The following is a 15715-nucleotide window of genomic DNA, read 5'->3' as shown; positions in this document are numbered from 1 at the left end:
TTCAATAGTTGGTATGGGCAATTCAAAATCAGACTCACTAAAACGAAAAGTACAATTTATTTGAATCACTCTTGAAAGCAAACGTTGGGAAATGTAAAGCAAACAACTTTTGCCTAACGCAAACAACATCGATATATCGATAATGTTATCGTGATGTCTCCACCTCTATGAGCGTTGAATCAGCTGTGGATAAATCATCCTCATATTGTTTATTTCCTTACAGACGACAATCTAGGCAAAATGTCCACTTATTATTTTGTAATAGTGGGGCACAATGATAATCCCATATACGAGAGAGAATTCAGCACGGCAAACAAAGAACAGCGCGTGAGTAAACACAGTGACAACAAAAGCAAACGACAGCTCACTATTTGTATCTACAGAAAGAGGATCAGAGACATCTCAGTCAATTTATAGCTCACGCAGCTTTAGATCTTGTCGATGAGCACAAATGGAAGACAGCAAACATGCAGCTAAAGTCAATAGATCGATTCAATCAATGGTTTGTGTCCGCCTTTATCACCGCATCCCAGATACGCTTTATTATAGTGCACGACAATAAGAACGATGAGGGAATCAAGAACTTCTTTAATGAAATGTACGACACATATATAAAGCATTCGATGAATGCGTTCTATAAGATAAATACGCCCATTAAGTCGGCAATGTTTGAAAAGAAGTCGGATATCTTTGGCCGCAAGTATTTGTTGTCGTAATAATAAATGATTAGTAGAAATAGTAGAATGTGATTTGAATTTTATTTATTTAGAAAAGCAGTCTAAAGGCATGGGATGCGTCTTCGTATCAAATCTAAAACGATTTAACGCCATACTTTGCTTCTACAATGTCAAATGTGTATGAATATGAAAGAGCAATCTGATGTTGCACGGAATTTTGTTGAATCTCTGTTGAATATTGTGTTATGTCCCAAGAGAAAAAGACTTCTAGTGCTTCTTGTTCTTGCCATGACGCTCATATTTGCTCTTTGACGAGTGCCACAGGATGAGGGGAATGGCCAGCGATGGCAGCGTCATTATGGCAAATGCCACCCAATCAAAGAAATGCGACGAGAAACGTTTGTTGTACTCATTCAGATTGACAATGCCACCCTCTCCCGGCTCCGAGCTGATGGCCAATTGTAGCTGCCACAAAAAAAAAAGAATAGTTTAAAGACAATCATACAGAGTGATATACTAGATAGCTTACTGTTTCGGCTTCCTCGACTGGTTTGTAAGACACTTCGGCAGCAGTGAAATTGAAGTAACCAAATGCCTTAGGACGCACGACAAGTACGTGTGTGAAATTGGTTTGTGGTGCAATGCGTTCAACAGTTGCCGCCGGTTGGCCACCAACAACCTCAAAGGCATCAGGATGGAAACCGTTGTCGACCAGCTGCACTTGAGTCGCCGCTCCGTTGCCCACATTGAAGATTGTGTAGCGCACAAGAAGATCGCTCTTCTCGACTAGATATTTGTTGAGGATCTGCTTGGAGACGAGGAGACGGGCGCGCGTCTCGTCCTCAGACAAGCAGACGCTGAGCACAGCGAAGAGAGCGCACAACGCTAACGTTTTCCTCAACATGCTATAAGAAATTCAGAAAAATAAAACGTTTCACTTTTTTTGTTGACGTGGAAGGTTAGAAGAAGCAGTTTAAAAATGAAAGCGGTCCATTTTCTTTGCCTCTTTTATGATGAATCTTAACATAAAAGTAGTCTGAAAATACTTTGTAAGCACTGCTATAACTTTGCATTTTATTTATTTATTAACTTACATGATTTTTCGTTACTTAATTTGCGGGCTATTTAAACAAAACTAACTAAACACAACTGACTGCGGCGGTCGCTTTCTCGTGGCTACTTCGTGACGTGTAAACTGTCGGCTGTCAAACTTCGTGCGCAGGGTGACCGCAGTTTTCATTTCGAAATGCACTAATTTTTTTAAAATATACAACAGTGCTGGATAAAACATTAGAAAATTTCCATGCGCAAGAAGCTTGAGCGCCAACTTTAAAATTGTCTGTAAAGAGAAAATAGCTCTAATTAACTTTGAACTTTGTTTTGTCATCTTATGGGCACAGTTTTATTGTCATTGTTACCGATAATAGAGAAACAGCAGCTGTCAGCTGTCAGCCAGCAAAAAAAAACCATCAACAAATTTTTGCTTTGAGCATATTAGTAACAAAATATTACTTTGTAAATACATGAATTAACAAAAAATTGTGAAAGAAACATTTTAGTGTATTGTTGTCACCACATTCGCACAGTTTGAACACCTTTGTTATCGATAATTGGTGATAGCAGCGACAACTCTATTTGCACAGCTGGCATACACCAAAACAATAACAAAAGTGTATTTTATGTTTTGCGCGCTCAATTTGTAAATGTTTATTTGCAGCTTTGATAAAGTATATTGCATTTAATCTTTATCATATTTACGCATGCATTACTGCAGGATGGTAGTCAATGATTCTGTCTAATGCAGTGTGGGTGGGAATCGTTTTGCCGGTAGCCGTGAATGCCCTTGAATGACATTGTCACCCTACACAAAGCGCATGCTATCTTTGCGTTCCGACATGCAACACAACAATGAAATTGCGAAACTGTAGATAAATAAATAAACTGTTATTATATTGAACCCCTGCAAATAACAATGATAAGGCAATTTCAACAGTTGGATTAAAAATTGATAATTGGGACAACTCGTTTTGCACGCACCCGACATGATAGCGCTAATCGGAATCGTTACAGCCGAATCTATATGCTTATCACCAGCAAGACCAGACAGCAGTTGAGTTTTGCTATTCATCACACGCATACACAAATACTTCGCACGCAGTCGAAATTAAAGCAGCAGCTGGAAAACATGTCTCTGAGCGTGGAAATCGTGGCAACCAAACCTTACGAGGGCCAAAAGCCTGGCACCAGCGGATTACGCAAAAAAGTACGAACTTACTACATTTGTTTGATCTCCGTAGAGTCTCTCTGATCCTACACTTTGCAATTGCAGGTAAAAGTGTTTACTCAACCCAACTACACGGAAAACTTTGTACAATGCATTCTGGATGCCAATGGTGCTGCTCTGGCTGGCTCCACTTTGGTTGTGGGTGGCGATGGACGCTACTATTGCAAGGAAGCAGCCGAACTCATCGTTCGCATTGCGGCTGCAAATGGCGTTGCCAAGCTGCTGGTCGGACAAAATGGAATTCTATCGACGCCAGCTGTCTCCAGCCTCATACGTCACAACAGTGCGCTGGGTAAGCTTCGATGTCGTTATACAACACTGTCCCTCATGTAATCCCCGTGGCAGGGCAATAACTGATAACCATCTAGAAAACATCTACTACATACATACATGTATGTACATATTTAATAATACGTTACAAGTCTTTGGTCAGCTGTCAAGGTCATCGTTTAAATTTCACAATCTGGGAGTTATAGTAACGTAGGGTATACTATAATACATACATATGTATGTCCCTTAAAGTGCCCAATTTGCTGTGCGCAGCTGAAATTTGAAATTTCAAAATCGAAAAGCGAATTTTCCAATAACCGACTTAATACTTTGGAATACCATACTAAAAATGAGAAAGATTATTTCTGTTTTTTTTTTAATGTTTTGTAAAGAATTTAAGGCTGATAGACGCAGAACGTAATCAGTAAAATCAAGTAAGACTTAAGAATGTTTATTCTTGCTTGCACTTATAATTTACATTCGAGTTTTTTATATGAAAAAAGAATCATTATTTTGAATCATTATGAACTTTTATTTTAAATTTAAAAAAACATTATCATGAACGAAAAGCATTAAAATTTCAAATATTTATTACGATAGTTAAAAAAAAATTCCCGGTCCAAATGATTACGATCAAAAGTTATTAGAAAGACAACAAATATTTGACCCTCGAGCAGAAACCACTACAATTTCTTACAATTGATTTTAATTGAAGAGAATTTTCAATAATTAAATTAAATATTTGTATTTCTCCACTTAGGTGGCATTGTGTTGACAGCATCGCATAATCCTGGTGGTCCCGAAAATGATTTCGGCATCAAGTTCAACTGCGAAAATGGCGGTCCAGCTCCCGATGCCTTCACCAACAACATTTATCAGCTGTCGACAGCCATCAAGGATTACAAACTGGTGCGTGGCCTGCAGATTGACATCTCCAAGGTGGGCGTAAGCACCTACGATGTGGCTGGCAAACCATTTGTGGTCGAAGTCATTGATTCGGTGGCGAACTATGTGCGTCACATGGAGGAGATCTTTGATTTCGCCAAGCTGCGTGACTTTGTTAGCGGCAAGTCGACGGGCAAGCCATTGAAGATGCGTATTGATGCCATGAATGGCGTCACTGGCGCTTATGTGCGCGAGATCTTTTTGAATCGTTTGGGAGCATCGGACGCATCTGTGGTGCACACAACACCACTGCCCGATTTCGGTGGACTGCATCCCGATCCAAATCTGACGTATGCCAAGGATCTGGTCGATACGGTGGCCCAGGGAGATTATGATATTGGTGCTGCCTTCGATGGTGACGGTGATCGCAACATGATCATTGGCAGCAAGGCGTTCTTTGTCACCCCCAGCGATTCGTTGGCTGTTATTGCCCACTACTTGGAGGCCATACCGTATTTCCAAAAGAATGGCGTGCAGGGATTCGCTCGCAGCATGCCCACCGCCTCTGCTGTGGATCTGGTTGGTAAGAAGCTGGGCAAAGAGGTCTTCGAGGTGCCCACCGGCTGGAAATACTTTGGCAATCTCATGGACGTCGGCCGTCTCTGTTTGTGCGGCGAGGAAAGCTTTGGCACCGGCTCCAATCACATACGTGAAAAGGACGGCATTTGGGCGGTGTTGGCATGGATCTCAGTGATGCAGCACACGGGCAAAAGCATTGAGGATATTCTGAAGCAGCATTGGTCCGTCTATGGCCGTAACTATTTTACACGTTACGACTACGAAGAGTGCGATCTGGAGCCCTGCAACGAGATGATGGCCACCATGGAGAAGAACATTACCGCAGCCGAATTTGTGGGCAAGAACTACTCGAGCAGCGGCAAAAGCTATAAGGTGAAGCAGGCGGATAACTTTAGCTACACGGATCCCGTGGACAAGTCCGTGGCCACCAAGCAGGGATTGCGCATTGTCTTCGATGATGGCAGTCGCATTGTGATGCGTCTCAGTGGCACTGGAAGCTCTGGCGCTACCGTGCGGTAAATACACATGATTTGCTTATACGATTTGGACAGTTAGTTAATAATGTACACTTTCTATTTCAGTTTGTACATCGACTCCTATGAGAAGGAGAATGTGCTGGGACAGGCCAGCGTCATGTTGAAGCCCCTCATCGATATTGCTCTGGAAATTTCAGAGCTGCCCAAGTTCACTGGACGCAATGCACCCACCGTTATCACATAAGCACGGCAGCTGCAAAGATTATCTAATCCAACTGCCAACTGTTGTTACTGTTATTCGAATGTGCAATTCATTTGGCACTAACGCAATTTCTCTTTATTGGCTTAAACCAAAGTTTGGCAACAATTGAAGCAATAAAATAAGTTCATGAATCTTCAAGCAATTGGCCATTTAATTTATGTCTATTCATTAATAATGTATCCAAATTTATTTTACACAAATTAAAGCTTGTTTGTATATTATTTAAATATTTAATAATCAATTGATGTTTTCTTTTTTTCTAAGGAGTGGGCAAAGTGATTTAAAGCAGCCGATGAAAGCATTTAGAAAACTATCTCTTGTGTAAGGAAGGAATTCTAGTAGTGTTTAAAAAAGAAAGCGCTAATAATAATAATTATTTGTCAAAATATTTTGGTAACCAAAAATCGTAACATTTGCAAAGCACTTTAAAAAGTTTTCTAAAATTTCTTTTTACTTCAACTTATAAGAGTTAAATTACAGAATTTCTGAAATACAATTAATTTCGTAAATTGTGTGTTCAGTAGTTGTAAAGTAAACGTTAGAGCGCATTATGATCGAATTATAATGAGTACTATTTTATTTACTAATATTTTTATTATAATAGATATCATTTTTATCACTGTAAAGACGGAAATCTACTTCGCTTATAACAATTTATTTATTTAACTTAAAATAATACAAATTTGTATTTTCCTATTTAAAAAGCAATTTATTTTTTTACAAGTTTCACTTGACAGGAGTGGAGAGATAATCGAACTCGTTTAGTATCATATTGGGAATACGCTGCTCCAGGACACTCAGTGGCAAATGCGCCAGACGCACAAATGCCTGGAGAAAGTGCAGCATGGTGACCACCTCCGATCCCAGCATTTCCTTGTCGCTAAGCCAAAGAAGATGCACAATACATTTGTCAGTTTATATCAAATTTCACAAGAGAAAATTACTTACGTTAACTGCGCCTCGGCCACGGTCACCACATACTGGCACATGTAAGAGATGTAGAGCATTTTGACATTCTTGTGGAACTGCTGGAGTATGGTCAACAATCCCATTATAAGCGGTACACAATCGATGGCATCCTTCGAGGATTTGGGCAGCAGACTGCCCGTGTTCTTTGAATGCTGCAGGCGACCAACGTGCGCAATGCTGAAGAGGAACAGAAACAACGACATGTTGTGCGTATTTTTGGTGGTCAAAAAGATCTGCTCCAGTGGCTCATAGTTGCCCGTGTATTGGAGTATCTCCTGCAGTTCGGTGAGCATAATCACGCCCTGCTCATCGCACAACTGGGTGTTGCTCGACAACTCAAGCATTAAAGCGCTGCAAGCAAAAGAAATTGATTCCTTCAATAGGCGTACTTTTTTCAATTTTACATTCTCCAGATCAACTTAAAAATTTACATTGAGATAAAGCTTAAAGATAAAGACGACAGCCTAAGAGTTAAAGCAGGTTATTAAAAGAGTCTGCTAATAAAGTGCTTCATTTTAATCAGGTCAATTCTCGATCTTTCCGACCCACTCGCTTTCTCATTATTTCTTTGTGCCTTATGGATGAAACAATAGACAACCTAAGATAATAATTGTAGTAGTATGTAGTTATATCCTATAACTACTAAAATGTAGAATGAGAATACGGTACTAAAATCCATTGGTATTTGCTTCCTTAAGTAAATTGATATATATTCAATAAAATGTTAACATTTGCTTTCTTGTTAATTAAAAAGCACTGCAATCTGCGATAATCCATGTGCATTCATCGCGATGGTCGTCAAAATTCTCGGCACGTCGAGTATATGCATAATGTTGATTGCCCTCCCATTGCCTTCGATCTCCACCACAAATCACCCGGCTGGAAGTTGGAGCATCGTAGATTGCTATGCCATCTTTCACCTGGACCACATGCCACCAGTAGACATTTTCCCGACTGTACACGTTGTGGGTCACTTCCGCTTGTCCGTTGCCTTCTATAACTAAATAACGAGTATAATCCAAACTTAGGAAAGAAAAGTGTGTGCTGTTGTTGGCTTCACTGTGTGTGCGCTGCACACTGAAGGCCGCCGTTGGGTTTGTAACATCTCGGATGCACATGTTTAAACCGCTTTTGCACTCACATAGGAAATCTCTGGTATTGTTCACCAAGTGCAAACATACTTTTTGGGCGGTGGATAAAATACTAGAGGTCAACTGTTGGTACACTTGGAGATACAGAGAGTGCTCTACCTCCTCGCTAAAGGTCCGTTGCTTCACCAACTGGCGAAGATTTTCCAACAATGCAGCATGGGCACTCGAATTCAACTGGACTTCAGTGCGATTCATCAGCTGAAGGTTGAGCGTGGCTAATTGTGTGAAACTAGCGTTGAAGTTGCCAAGACGTTGGGCCACACTCAATGGGGTTTCGAATGTGAGCACCTTGTCAAACACGGCCTCGAATATAGCACTCGTGAGATTCTGTGGACTTTGCGTTAAGAGCTGCAGCAGAGTGGTGACCAAAGGGAAATCAGTGCAGCGACTTTTAGCGTGAAGAGGTGCGGAAAGCAGATGAGCGCTGCGGGATATGAAAGTTTGATAGACCATTTGTTGAAAATCTACCGGAATATCCGGCTGCAGCTTGAGGTGCTCATATAAGTCCAGTAATTTGATCGGATCGTTGTTTTTTTTGGTCTGCTTCCACTCCAGCCACAATGTCTCGTAAATGGAACGTTTCAGCTCCAAAGTGCGTGCTTCTTTCACCAACTGCAGTACCAAACGATGACGCTGCCAGTCGCCATCGACTATGGCACGAACAATGGACTCGAGGCTGAGAGGACTGTTCGCTGAGGTGAATGAGGGACACTCAACCTGCGTGGCAGCATCGTCTTGTTGCCTTGCCAGCACCGCGCCAGTAATAGCAGTAGCTCTTACTCCTGATGATAGTCCGAGAATCAACAGAATAACGACTTCCAATGCCATTGTGGTTTTTGCTTTTGATTTCGCAAAGCCTTCGCCTTTTATAGCTGAATGAATCGCTGTATCACATTATAAAAGATAGACAGCACTTGTTCCGCCTCTGCAAATCGAAAACAAGAAAGCTACTTTCGAGTGTGCTCGACTGTGAAATACTCGCTACCCATTTTCAATAAAACAATGTTTTGCAATGTTTTAAAATATACCGAAATAATATACTGAGAAATAGTGCAATATACCGAAGGATATATTTGGTATATCGATATAGTACTATATGCAAAATATACCATATACAATATCTGATCGCATTAGAATTTCGAAGCATTATAAGTCATAAATACTTTAAGTATTATTATATTTAAATTATGATTCAATCTTTTCCCGTAAGTGGTTAAGAATAATAAGTGCTGTTGAAAAATGAAATCTCTATATATTTATATTCTCTGAGATCTAGGTGTTCATTTGGAAAGAGAGACGGACATGGCTAATATACATATACTTTATAAGGTCGAAGATGGCTCCTTCTGCCTGCTACATACATTTTCTGCAGGCACAAAGTTATTATATACTTCATTTTATGGGTATTGGGTATAAAAAAAAGAATTAAGCAAGCGAATTTTTAGAACAACAGTCACGATTTTTCTATATCTACAACCTTAGATGTCTTGTACTCTAGGATGGAATAGTAAGTTGATATACCAAATACAATAACCTTCGGCATATTTTTGTTTTTTTCGATACATTAATTTGGTACCGGAATATTTCGCATTCGTTGAAAATGGGAAGCGGGTATTTCCCAGTCGCATAATAGATTATATAAACCATTTGAATTATCAAAGTAGATTAAAGTTAAAGCCAAGAAGAGGTTATCATTAAAGCTTCATTCCAATTCTACATTTGGCAGCTTTAGTTGCTAGCCCATGAATCACATTAATCGTTGAAATTATTTTTTGAATAAATTCAATGTTTTTATTTTCCATTACTAATCGAGGCTTTAGTTTTAACAATTCGCTTGCTATTTGTGTTTTTTTCGACATCCGTAGGCAAAGTGCCAAACATCTAAAACAACATACAGGCATAATTTACAGTAGAAGATGCATTAAATAAAAGATTATTTAATCATAAGATACGAACGGCAAAGTACTAATGAAGAAAATGATTCTGTTTTAAGGAAACATTATCTCGTTTTCAGAAATCAATTAAAAATACAAAAAATAAATAATTAAAAAAATGATCATGGGAAATATGAGTTTTCAAAATATTGAAAACAGTCGAATCATATTTAGTATCACTTAAAAAAAAACTGCATAATTGAAGGTTATCCAAAATTGCACTCCAAATCTTGGTTGCAGTGACACTTTAAAACGTTTCACGAAATCGAACTGATTTAAAATTATACTCGTAACTCACCGATTCAATGTGTCCGTGGTGTTCTCCAGCAGCTTGGCATCGCATTTGCTGCTGAAGCTCAGCTCGCTGGCAATATGCTGGCGCAGTAGCTGCTTCTGGCCCAACGACAGCATCCAATCCAACAGAGTGGGCCACACCTTTAACCAACGCTGCGTATAGCTCTGATAATACTTGATGGGCTGTTTGGCCAGCTCGCCGGGAAAGTCTCGGGATTCTAGCTCTTTGGTCATTTGAGCCAATGCATCGCACCACATGCGATCTGCAGTTAGATTCTTTTGTAACTTGTCCAAATTACGCTTCAGCTCATCGGCCAACATGTGAGCATAAAGACGTTCCAGTCCAACCAGGCCAGCTGGTGCCATTGCCTCGCGCAGCACACTAAAGAAACTGGAGCCGGCGAGGAGCTCAGCATGTGGTGGTCGCTTATCGTACCAGCTGCACTTCAGATCCAAATAGATGGTTTGACGCGGTTCCGTACAGCGCAACAGCTCATGGGCGAGACGTCCAATGAAATTGTTTGACTTGCTGGGATCACCTTGCAGTGGCAGAAAGTTGGGAATGGGTATGGTCTGGGATTGAAAGTGCGATTGCCACTCCTGGACTTTGTTGCGCAGAAAGCAATTGCATTCCTTCTCCACATTGTAGTTGATGATGCGCTGTGATTCCTCCAGCAATATGCGCAATCCCTGCACACGCAAATAGTCCTCGATATACTCGAAAGATCGTCGATATCCCTCGATGGTCTTGGCCAGCGCCTGCAGTTTTGCCTGCAGCAATTGTCCACATGTCTTGCCCTTTTCCGGTATGAATATCAAGCCCAAATTGTAGGCATTAGCCAGATGATTGACCAGCTCTTTGCGTATGCCATCCTCCAGCAGCTGCTTGGGATCCAGCTCGATGACGCCGACCAATGTGGTCTTCATCATGAGTATGCCCTTGGTAAAGACCGCTATGGAGTTGGTCCATTGGGCGACCTTGGATCGTTCCTCGAATTGCGCATATTCGCGCAACTTTTCCTTCTCCAGGCGAGTGGGAAACTCTTTGATCACATTGGTCAACAGCTGTATGATTCTGGCCAAAATGCTGAACATTGTTTCGGGCACAATTTGAAGAACGCGACGCAAAAAGTTTGCCAACTCTGTGCTATAATAGTTGGATACCGACACAAGATCCTCGCTTTTGGCCTGATTGATGCGCATGAGTGGCACCTCCAGTGTGCTGGCCAGCTTAAGGAATACCGCTCGGATGCCAATAACAGCGCGAGGCTGTCGCTTGATGTTATCCTGCATGATGGCAGTGAAATCGCGTTGCAGAAGTTGCCATGCATAGCTAAAGTCGCTGATCATCTGTATGTGAATCTCAATATCTTCCTTCAGGTTGATTAGCTGCACAAGAAACCAGTAGGAGAAAGCAACACTTGAGTGTGAAGACCTATAAAATACGTTTCAGCGTTTGAAGCTCACCTGTGCCATGCGATTCAATAGATCCCGTGTCTCCTGCAGCTGCTGCTTTACAAGCATATTGGCATGCAGATTGTGATACTCCTGCACCTCATCCAGCGCCTGCATCACCTGAATGATAAGGCGACCTGCCTTCTGTGGCTTGCCAATGTCCAGTTTGTGCAGACGCTGTGCCACCTGGGCAAACCATTGTTGCAGCTGTGGATTCGCCTCAATCTTGGTCAACGGACGTGTGCCCGCAAATGCTTCGCTTAGCTCACGTAGATACTGCATTGCCTCCTCGCGATTGCGGCTCCAACGTGCCTCTCGATCGCACTGCAACTCCGCCAGCAACTCACGGACAGTCAACTCGAGTTGTCCGCAATTGAGCAGCAGATTGTAGAGTTTGCTCTGCTCGAACTGCAGTTGCTGCAACAGCAATTGATGCACTTGCCCAGCTGCCTGTTGTCCACTGGCCGAGATCACAAACACCGCTGGACTGGTGTGAAGACAATGCCAACGCAACAGCACATTCGCTTGTCGCATCAGCACAATTATCTGATTGGCATGCTCCAGCACAAAGGCTTCATCCAAGACGCCATCGCGCACAATTTCCTGCGTCTTTTGCAGTGTTTTTTGCATTTGTTCGCGCTGCTGTTGACACAACGTTTTAATAGCCGCCGAGGTCACCACATTGGCAATCGCACTGCTGGCGGCTTTGAAATGCGACCAGGCATCAATCAAATTGACCGTGATCCCCATATAAATGGACAACGTCCAATTATCACTGAAGAACTTGTCCACAATCTCACGCATTTGGGCGCCTTGCGTGTGCAGCATTTGGGGCGAGAAATAGAGACAAACATAGAGCATGGCCGCCTGTGTGGAGAGCGCCGTGGTGCGATGCATTGGATGCGGATAGATGGCCAATTGATTGTAGATATCATCGCAACGCAGGCGAGCCAACACCAAGTCTATAAAGTTCCCATCGAACTTGAAGCGTGCAAAATATGTCTCAGGATATTTGAGCTCAGTCCCTGCAGCACTTTGACTAGTGGCAACTCGAGCAGCTCCGACTGCAGTTTGCACATAGCCCGTGGAGCGTAGAAGCAGGCAAACGTCATGTATGTTGCTCTCATCGCCACTGGGCGTGGCATCGCCTCCACTATAGCGATAGTAGGCAATCAGCAGACGTTCACGCACATCGCCGGGTATATGAAAGTCCAGCACAAGCAAAATAACACCATACAAATAGAGCGATTCGCACTGTAAGGAAAAAAGGATAAATGAGAAGGTGGAAATCCATTCTTCGTTGTTTATGACAATTTTGCAGAATTATGGCATAATTATTAGAAAGTGTAAAGTTTAAAATTTCACAATATTGCTTTTAGTTTATAATTTAACATTTTTCTAAAGTTAATCACTCGACATAAGGTAAAATAATGTATATTATTACACACCAGTATTCAAATGAAGTAAAATAATTAATATAAATCTGATAAAAATCAAATTAACAAAAATATGTTAGTTGAATACTGTGTATATGAAAATCTCAATTTATATTAAAACGAAAAAAATTACACTCCTATAAAATGTTATTAGTATAACATACATATAATTTGGGATCAAGATTATTTATACCTCTTTCACTCTATAGCAACCGGTTATACAATGTACGAACTTTTTTTTACATGGTACTCACTAGTAATTGTTTTCCCTCCTCATCTTGGAGCACAGTCTCTAGCGTCTGTTGTATGTAGTAGCCACTGTTTAACTCTTCGATGAACTGCTGCAAATCGGTGGCATAATGATGCACACTCTGGAAAGCTAAATAGAAGCGAGTGATAAGCTGCAAGTGATTTGTGCGGGTCTCCAAGTCCAAATCGCTTAGATCCTTTAAAGAAGTTGAAATTAAATAAATTTCTTAACAATTCTGCACATTATACTCACGGCACTCTGCTCTATTTTCTTTTCATGCGCCTCGGCCACTTTGAAGTAGCTAAAATCCAATACAATATCACCATATTTTTGCCTATCGCCTGCGTTTTCCAATCTGCAATTTTAAGACAATTTGCAAGCAGTTCGTTTTTATCGGCAAAATTCTTATTACCTGTATATGCTGGGCACGTACTCCTTTAGTCGTAGTATTTCTGCAACAATTGAGTTGCCCACTGATACGATATTAAGCAAATTTTGTCCGCAGGCATTATTTTCCGACAGAAATTCGCTCATTTTACAAAGCACATAAAACAAACAAAAATATCAGATGGCCTCATCAGCTGATTGTTATTTACGCCCAAAACATTAGAGATGAGTTCGTGAATCGTGCTTAAAATACTGAAGCTTATGCCTTACACAGCAGTGAAACTGTTTTTCTAGTATTTTTTCAATATATATTACATATGCTCCTTGTAAGAAAAGACTTTTTATATTTTCATTATTATATTTTTGTATTATCGACAGATATGATGTATTTCAACATTTTTATTCTTATTGTTATATTTCATGTCTTATTAAATAGGTTGCATAATATTAGTATTATTTGAATTTTTAATATTCTATTAATGTGCTGCAATCCTCGATAATCCAGGTGCAATCCTTGCGATGCTCATCAAAATCCTCTGCACGGCGAGTGTATGCATAATGGTAATATTGATTCCATTGCGCTGGATCGCCGCCGCAGATCACGGAGCTGGATGTTGCAGCGTCGTAGATTGCCACGCCTTTTTCCACCGGCACCACATTCAACCAGTAGATTTCGACCCGGCCGCCCACGTTTTTGGTCACTCCTGGCTGCCCTCTTATCGAGTCTTCTATTCCTAAATAATGATTATTCCAGTACCGATTGTAGAAGGCAAACTGAGTTTTATTGTCGACGTCACTAATTTGATGTTGCACAGTGAGAGACGCCTGTTCTTCGTATCGTTGGTTAGTGCACATGTTGGAAGAACCTGAGCACTCATAAATATATTCCTTGTCGTTATCCGCCTTGCGCAAACACACCTTCTGGGCGATAAAGAGCAAATAAATTTTCGACGGCAGCAATTTGTACACTTCATGAAGTAGAAAGCGCTCTACTTCGTGGTGAAAATTCGGTTGCTTCATCAACTGGCATACATTGTCCAGCAACACAGCGTGAGCACTCGGATTAACCAAGATCTCGGAACGATTTAAAAATTGCAAATTGGCCATGGCCAATTGCTCTAAGCTGGCGTTGAAATTGCCCAGTCGTTGTGCCACACTCAGCGAGGATTCCAAAGAAAGCACATCGTCAAACAGAGTTTCAAATATGTCGCGAGTGTATTTTTGTGGACTTTCTTTCAGTTGTGAAAGGAGTTTGGTGACCTGAGGGAAGTCGCTAGTGCGACTGTCGGTGTGGAATGGCGCTGATAGCAATTGAGCGAAGCGAGCGATGAAAGCCTGATAGATTTTTTCCATTAAAGTTTTCGGCACATTCGACTCATTCTCGAGTTGCTTATAAAAATCAAGTATTTTAAGGGGATTGTATATGTGCTTATCCTGCTGCCACTCTATCCACAAAGCCTCATAGACTCCGCGTCGCATTTCCGCGGTACATGACTCACTCGCCAGCTGCAGCACCAATTGGACACGATGCCACTCTCCATTGACTATCGCTCGTATTATCTTCTGTAGACTATGATTATCATCTGTTGTCAATGAGATACATTCACCAACCAACGGGTCCTGATCATTTAGCCGTGCAATGTGTTTTCTGTTCTCTACTCCGCTGAGCAAAGTGTCTCCTCCCCTAAAAGACAGTACAATAAGCAGCAGAACAATCACTTTCGAAGACATTATTGCTTTTACTAAATATATTCATCGCTCAGCGCTTGCCTTATATTTATAACCCTTATCAGTCGTTTGTGTTGGTTTCATAATTGTAATTTTGCTAAGCTCAGCAAATAAGCTGACCTATAACTTTAATTATGCGGGATTTCCCACAAAAGGCAAAAAGTCGAGATTATTATATCATATTTTGGAAAATTCTACAAAAACAAACAAGATACAAGTGGTATGCGCTTTACTGCGAGTAACCCTATAAAGTACGAAAGATTTAAAGGGATACGGTCCGCATCTTGTAAGCTCGATAATGATCAAAGCAGCAGAATAGTTTTCATAACTTGGCGGGCTTGTTTGTTATGGTATGGTGAACTTAGTTTTGGTAGCTAGATTAGCACCTCGAGACTAAAAAATATATACCGAAAAATGTTGACCTCTATTTTTTACCTATGTAAAAATATGCTAGATTTGTATTATGCAAATGTATATGGGGTAACTATTCAAAATATACTGAAATGTATAGTAAATATAGCATTTTGGACTGTATACAAATACAAATTTAAATGTCACAAAGACTCTTAGAGAAAGTAAATGACTATATTTAAAAAGTATTTTGATTATAATCGAAAAAATCCAAATTTCTTCTGTCATTTAAGCAGTCGATGTTTATATATCGATCATCAGCACCAA

The 15715-nt window shown here is 40.8% G+C and overlaps 5 protein-coding genes across 5 annotated transcripts; 2 read left to right on the top strand and 3 right to left on the bottom strand.

Annotated features, from left to right (window-relative positions):
- The first annotated feature begins 61 nt into the window (after window positions 1-61).
- Window positions 62-736, top strand: LOC117567501 (probable trafficking protein particle complex subunit 2). The gene is made up of 2 exons (XM_034247532.2): window positions 62-327; window positions 384-736. The coding sequence occupies exons 1-2, from the start codon at window positions 241-243 to the stop codon at window positions 714-716; spliced, it is 420 nt and encodes a 139-aa protein (XP_034103423.1). The 5' UTR covers window positions 62-240; the 3' UTR covers window positions 717-736.
- Window positions 737-739: 3 nt separating this feature from the next.
- Window positions 740-1931, bottom strand: LOC117567500 (translocon-associated protein subunit beta). Its single transcript, XM_034247531.2, has 3 exons — window positions 1772-1931; window positions 1207-1582; window positions 740-1142 (listed from the first exon to the last, which is right to left on the bottom strand). The coding sequence occupies exons 2-3, from the start codon at window positions 1579-1581 to the stop codon at window positions 945-947; spliced, it is 573 nt and encodes a 190-aa protein (XP_034103422.1). The 5' UTR covers window position 1582; window positions 1772-1931; the 3' UTR covers window positions 740-944.
- An 850-nt stretch (window positions 1932-2781) lies between these two features.
- LOC117569296 (phosphoglucomutase) lies at window positions 2782-5674 on the top strand. The gene is made up of 4 exons (XM_034250403.2): window positions 2782-2940; window positions 3007-3253; window positions 3992-5210; window positions 5277-5674. The coding sequence occupies exons 1-4, from the start codon at window positions 2863-2865 to the stop codon at window positions 5413-5415; spliced, it is 1683 nt and encodes a 560-aa protein (XP_034106294.1). The 5' UTR covers window positions 2782-2862; the 3' UTR covers window positions 5416-5674.
- Window positions 5675-6140: 466 nt separating this feature from the next.
- On the bottom strand, window positions 6141-13501 carry LOC117568727 (WASH complex subunit homolog 5). The gene is made up of 7 exons (XM_034249546.2): window positions 13335-13501; window positions 13175-13277; window positions 12927-13118; window positions 11249-12490; window positions 9786-11170; window positions 6382-6753; window positions 6141-6313 (listed from the first exon to the last, which is right to left on the bottom strand). Exons 1-7 carry the CDS (start codon window positions 13454-13456, stop codon window positions 6160-6162), a joined length of 3570 nt encoding a protein of 1189 aa, XP_034105437.1. The 5' UTR covers window positions 13457-13501; the 3' UTR covers window positions 6141-6159.
- Window positions 13502-13774: 273 nt separating this feature from the next.
- On the bottom strand, window positions 13775-15040 carry LOC117572409 (uncharacterized). The gene has a single exon (XM_034255191.2). The coding sequence runs from the start codon at window positions 15038-15040 to the stop codon at window positions 13775-13777; it is 1266 nt and encodes a 421-aa protein (XP_034111082.2).
- Window positions 15041-15715: the final 675 nt, after the last annotated feature.

The sequence above is a fragment of the Drosophila albomicans genome, chromosome 3 (genome assembly GCF_009650485.2).
Source record: "Drosophila albomicans strain 15112-1751.03 chromosome 3, ASM965048v2, whole genome shotgun sequence".
Lineage (NCBI taxonomy): Eukaryota > Metazoa > Arthropoda > Insecta > Diptera > Drosophilidae > Drosophila > Drosophila albomicans.
This window is presented reverse-complemented; position numbering and strand designations above follow the sequence as displayed.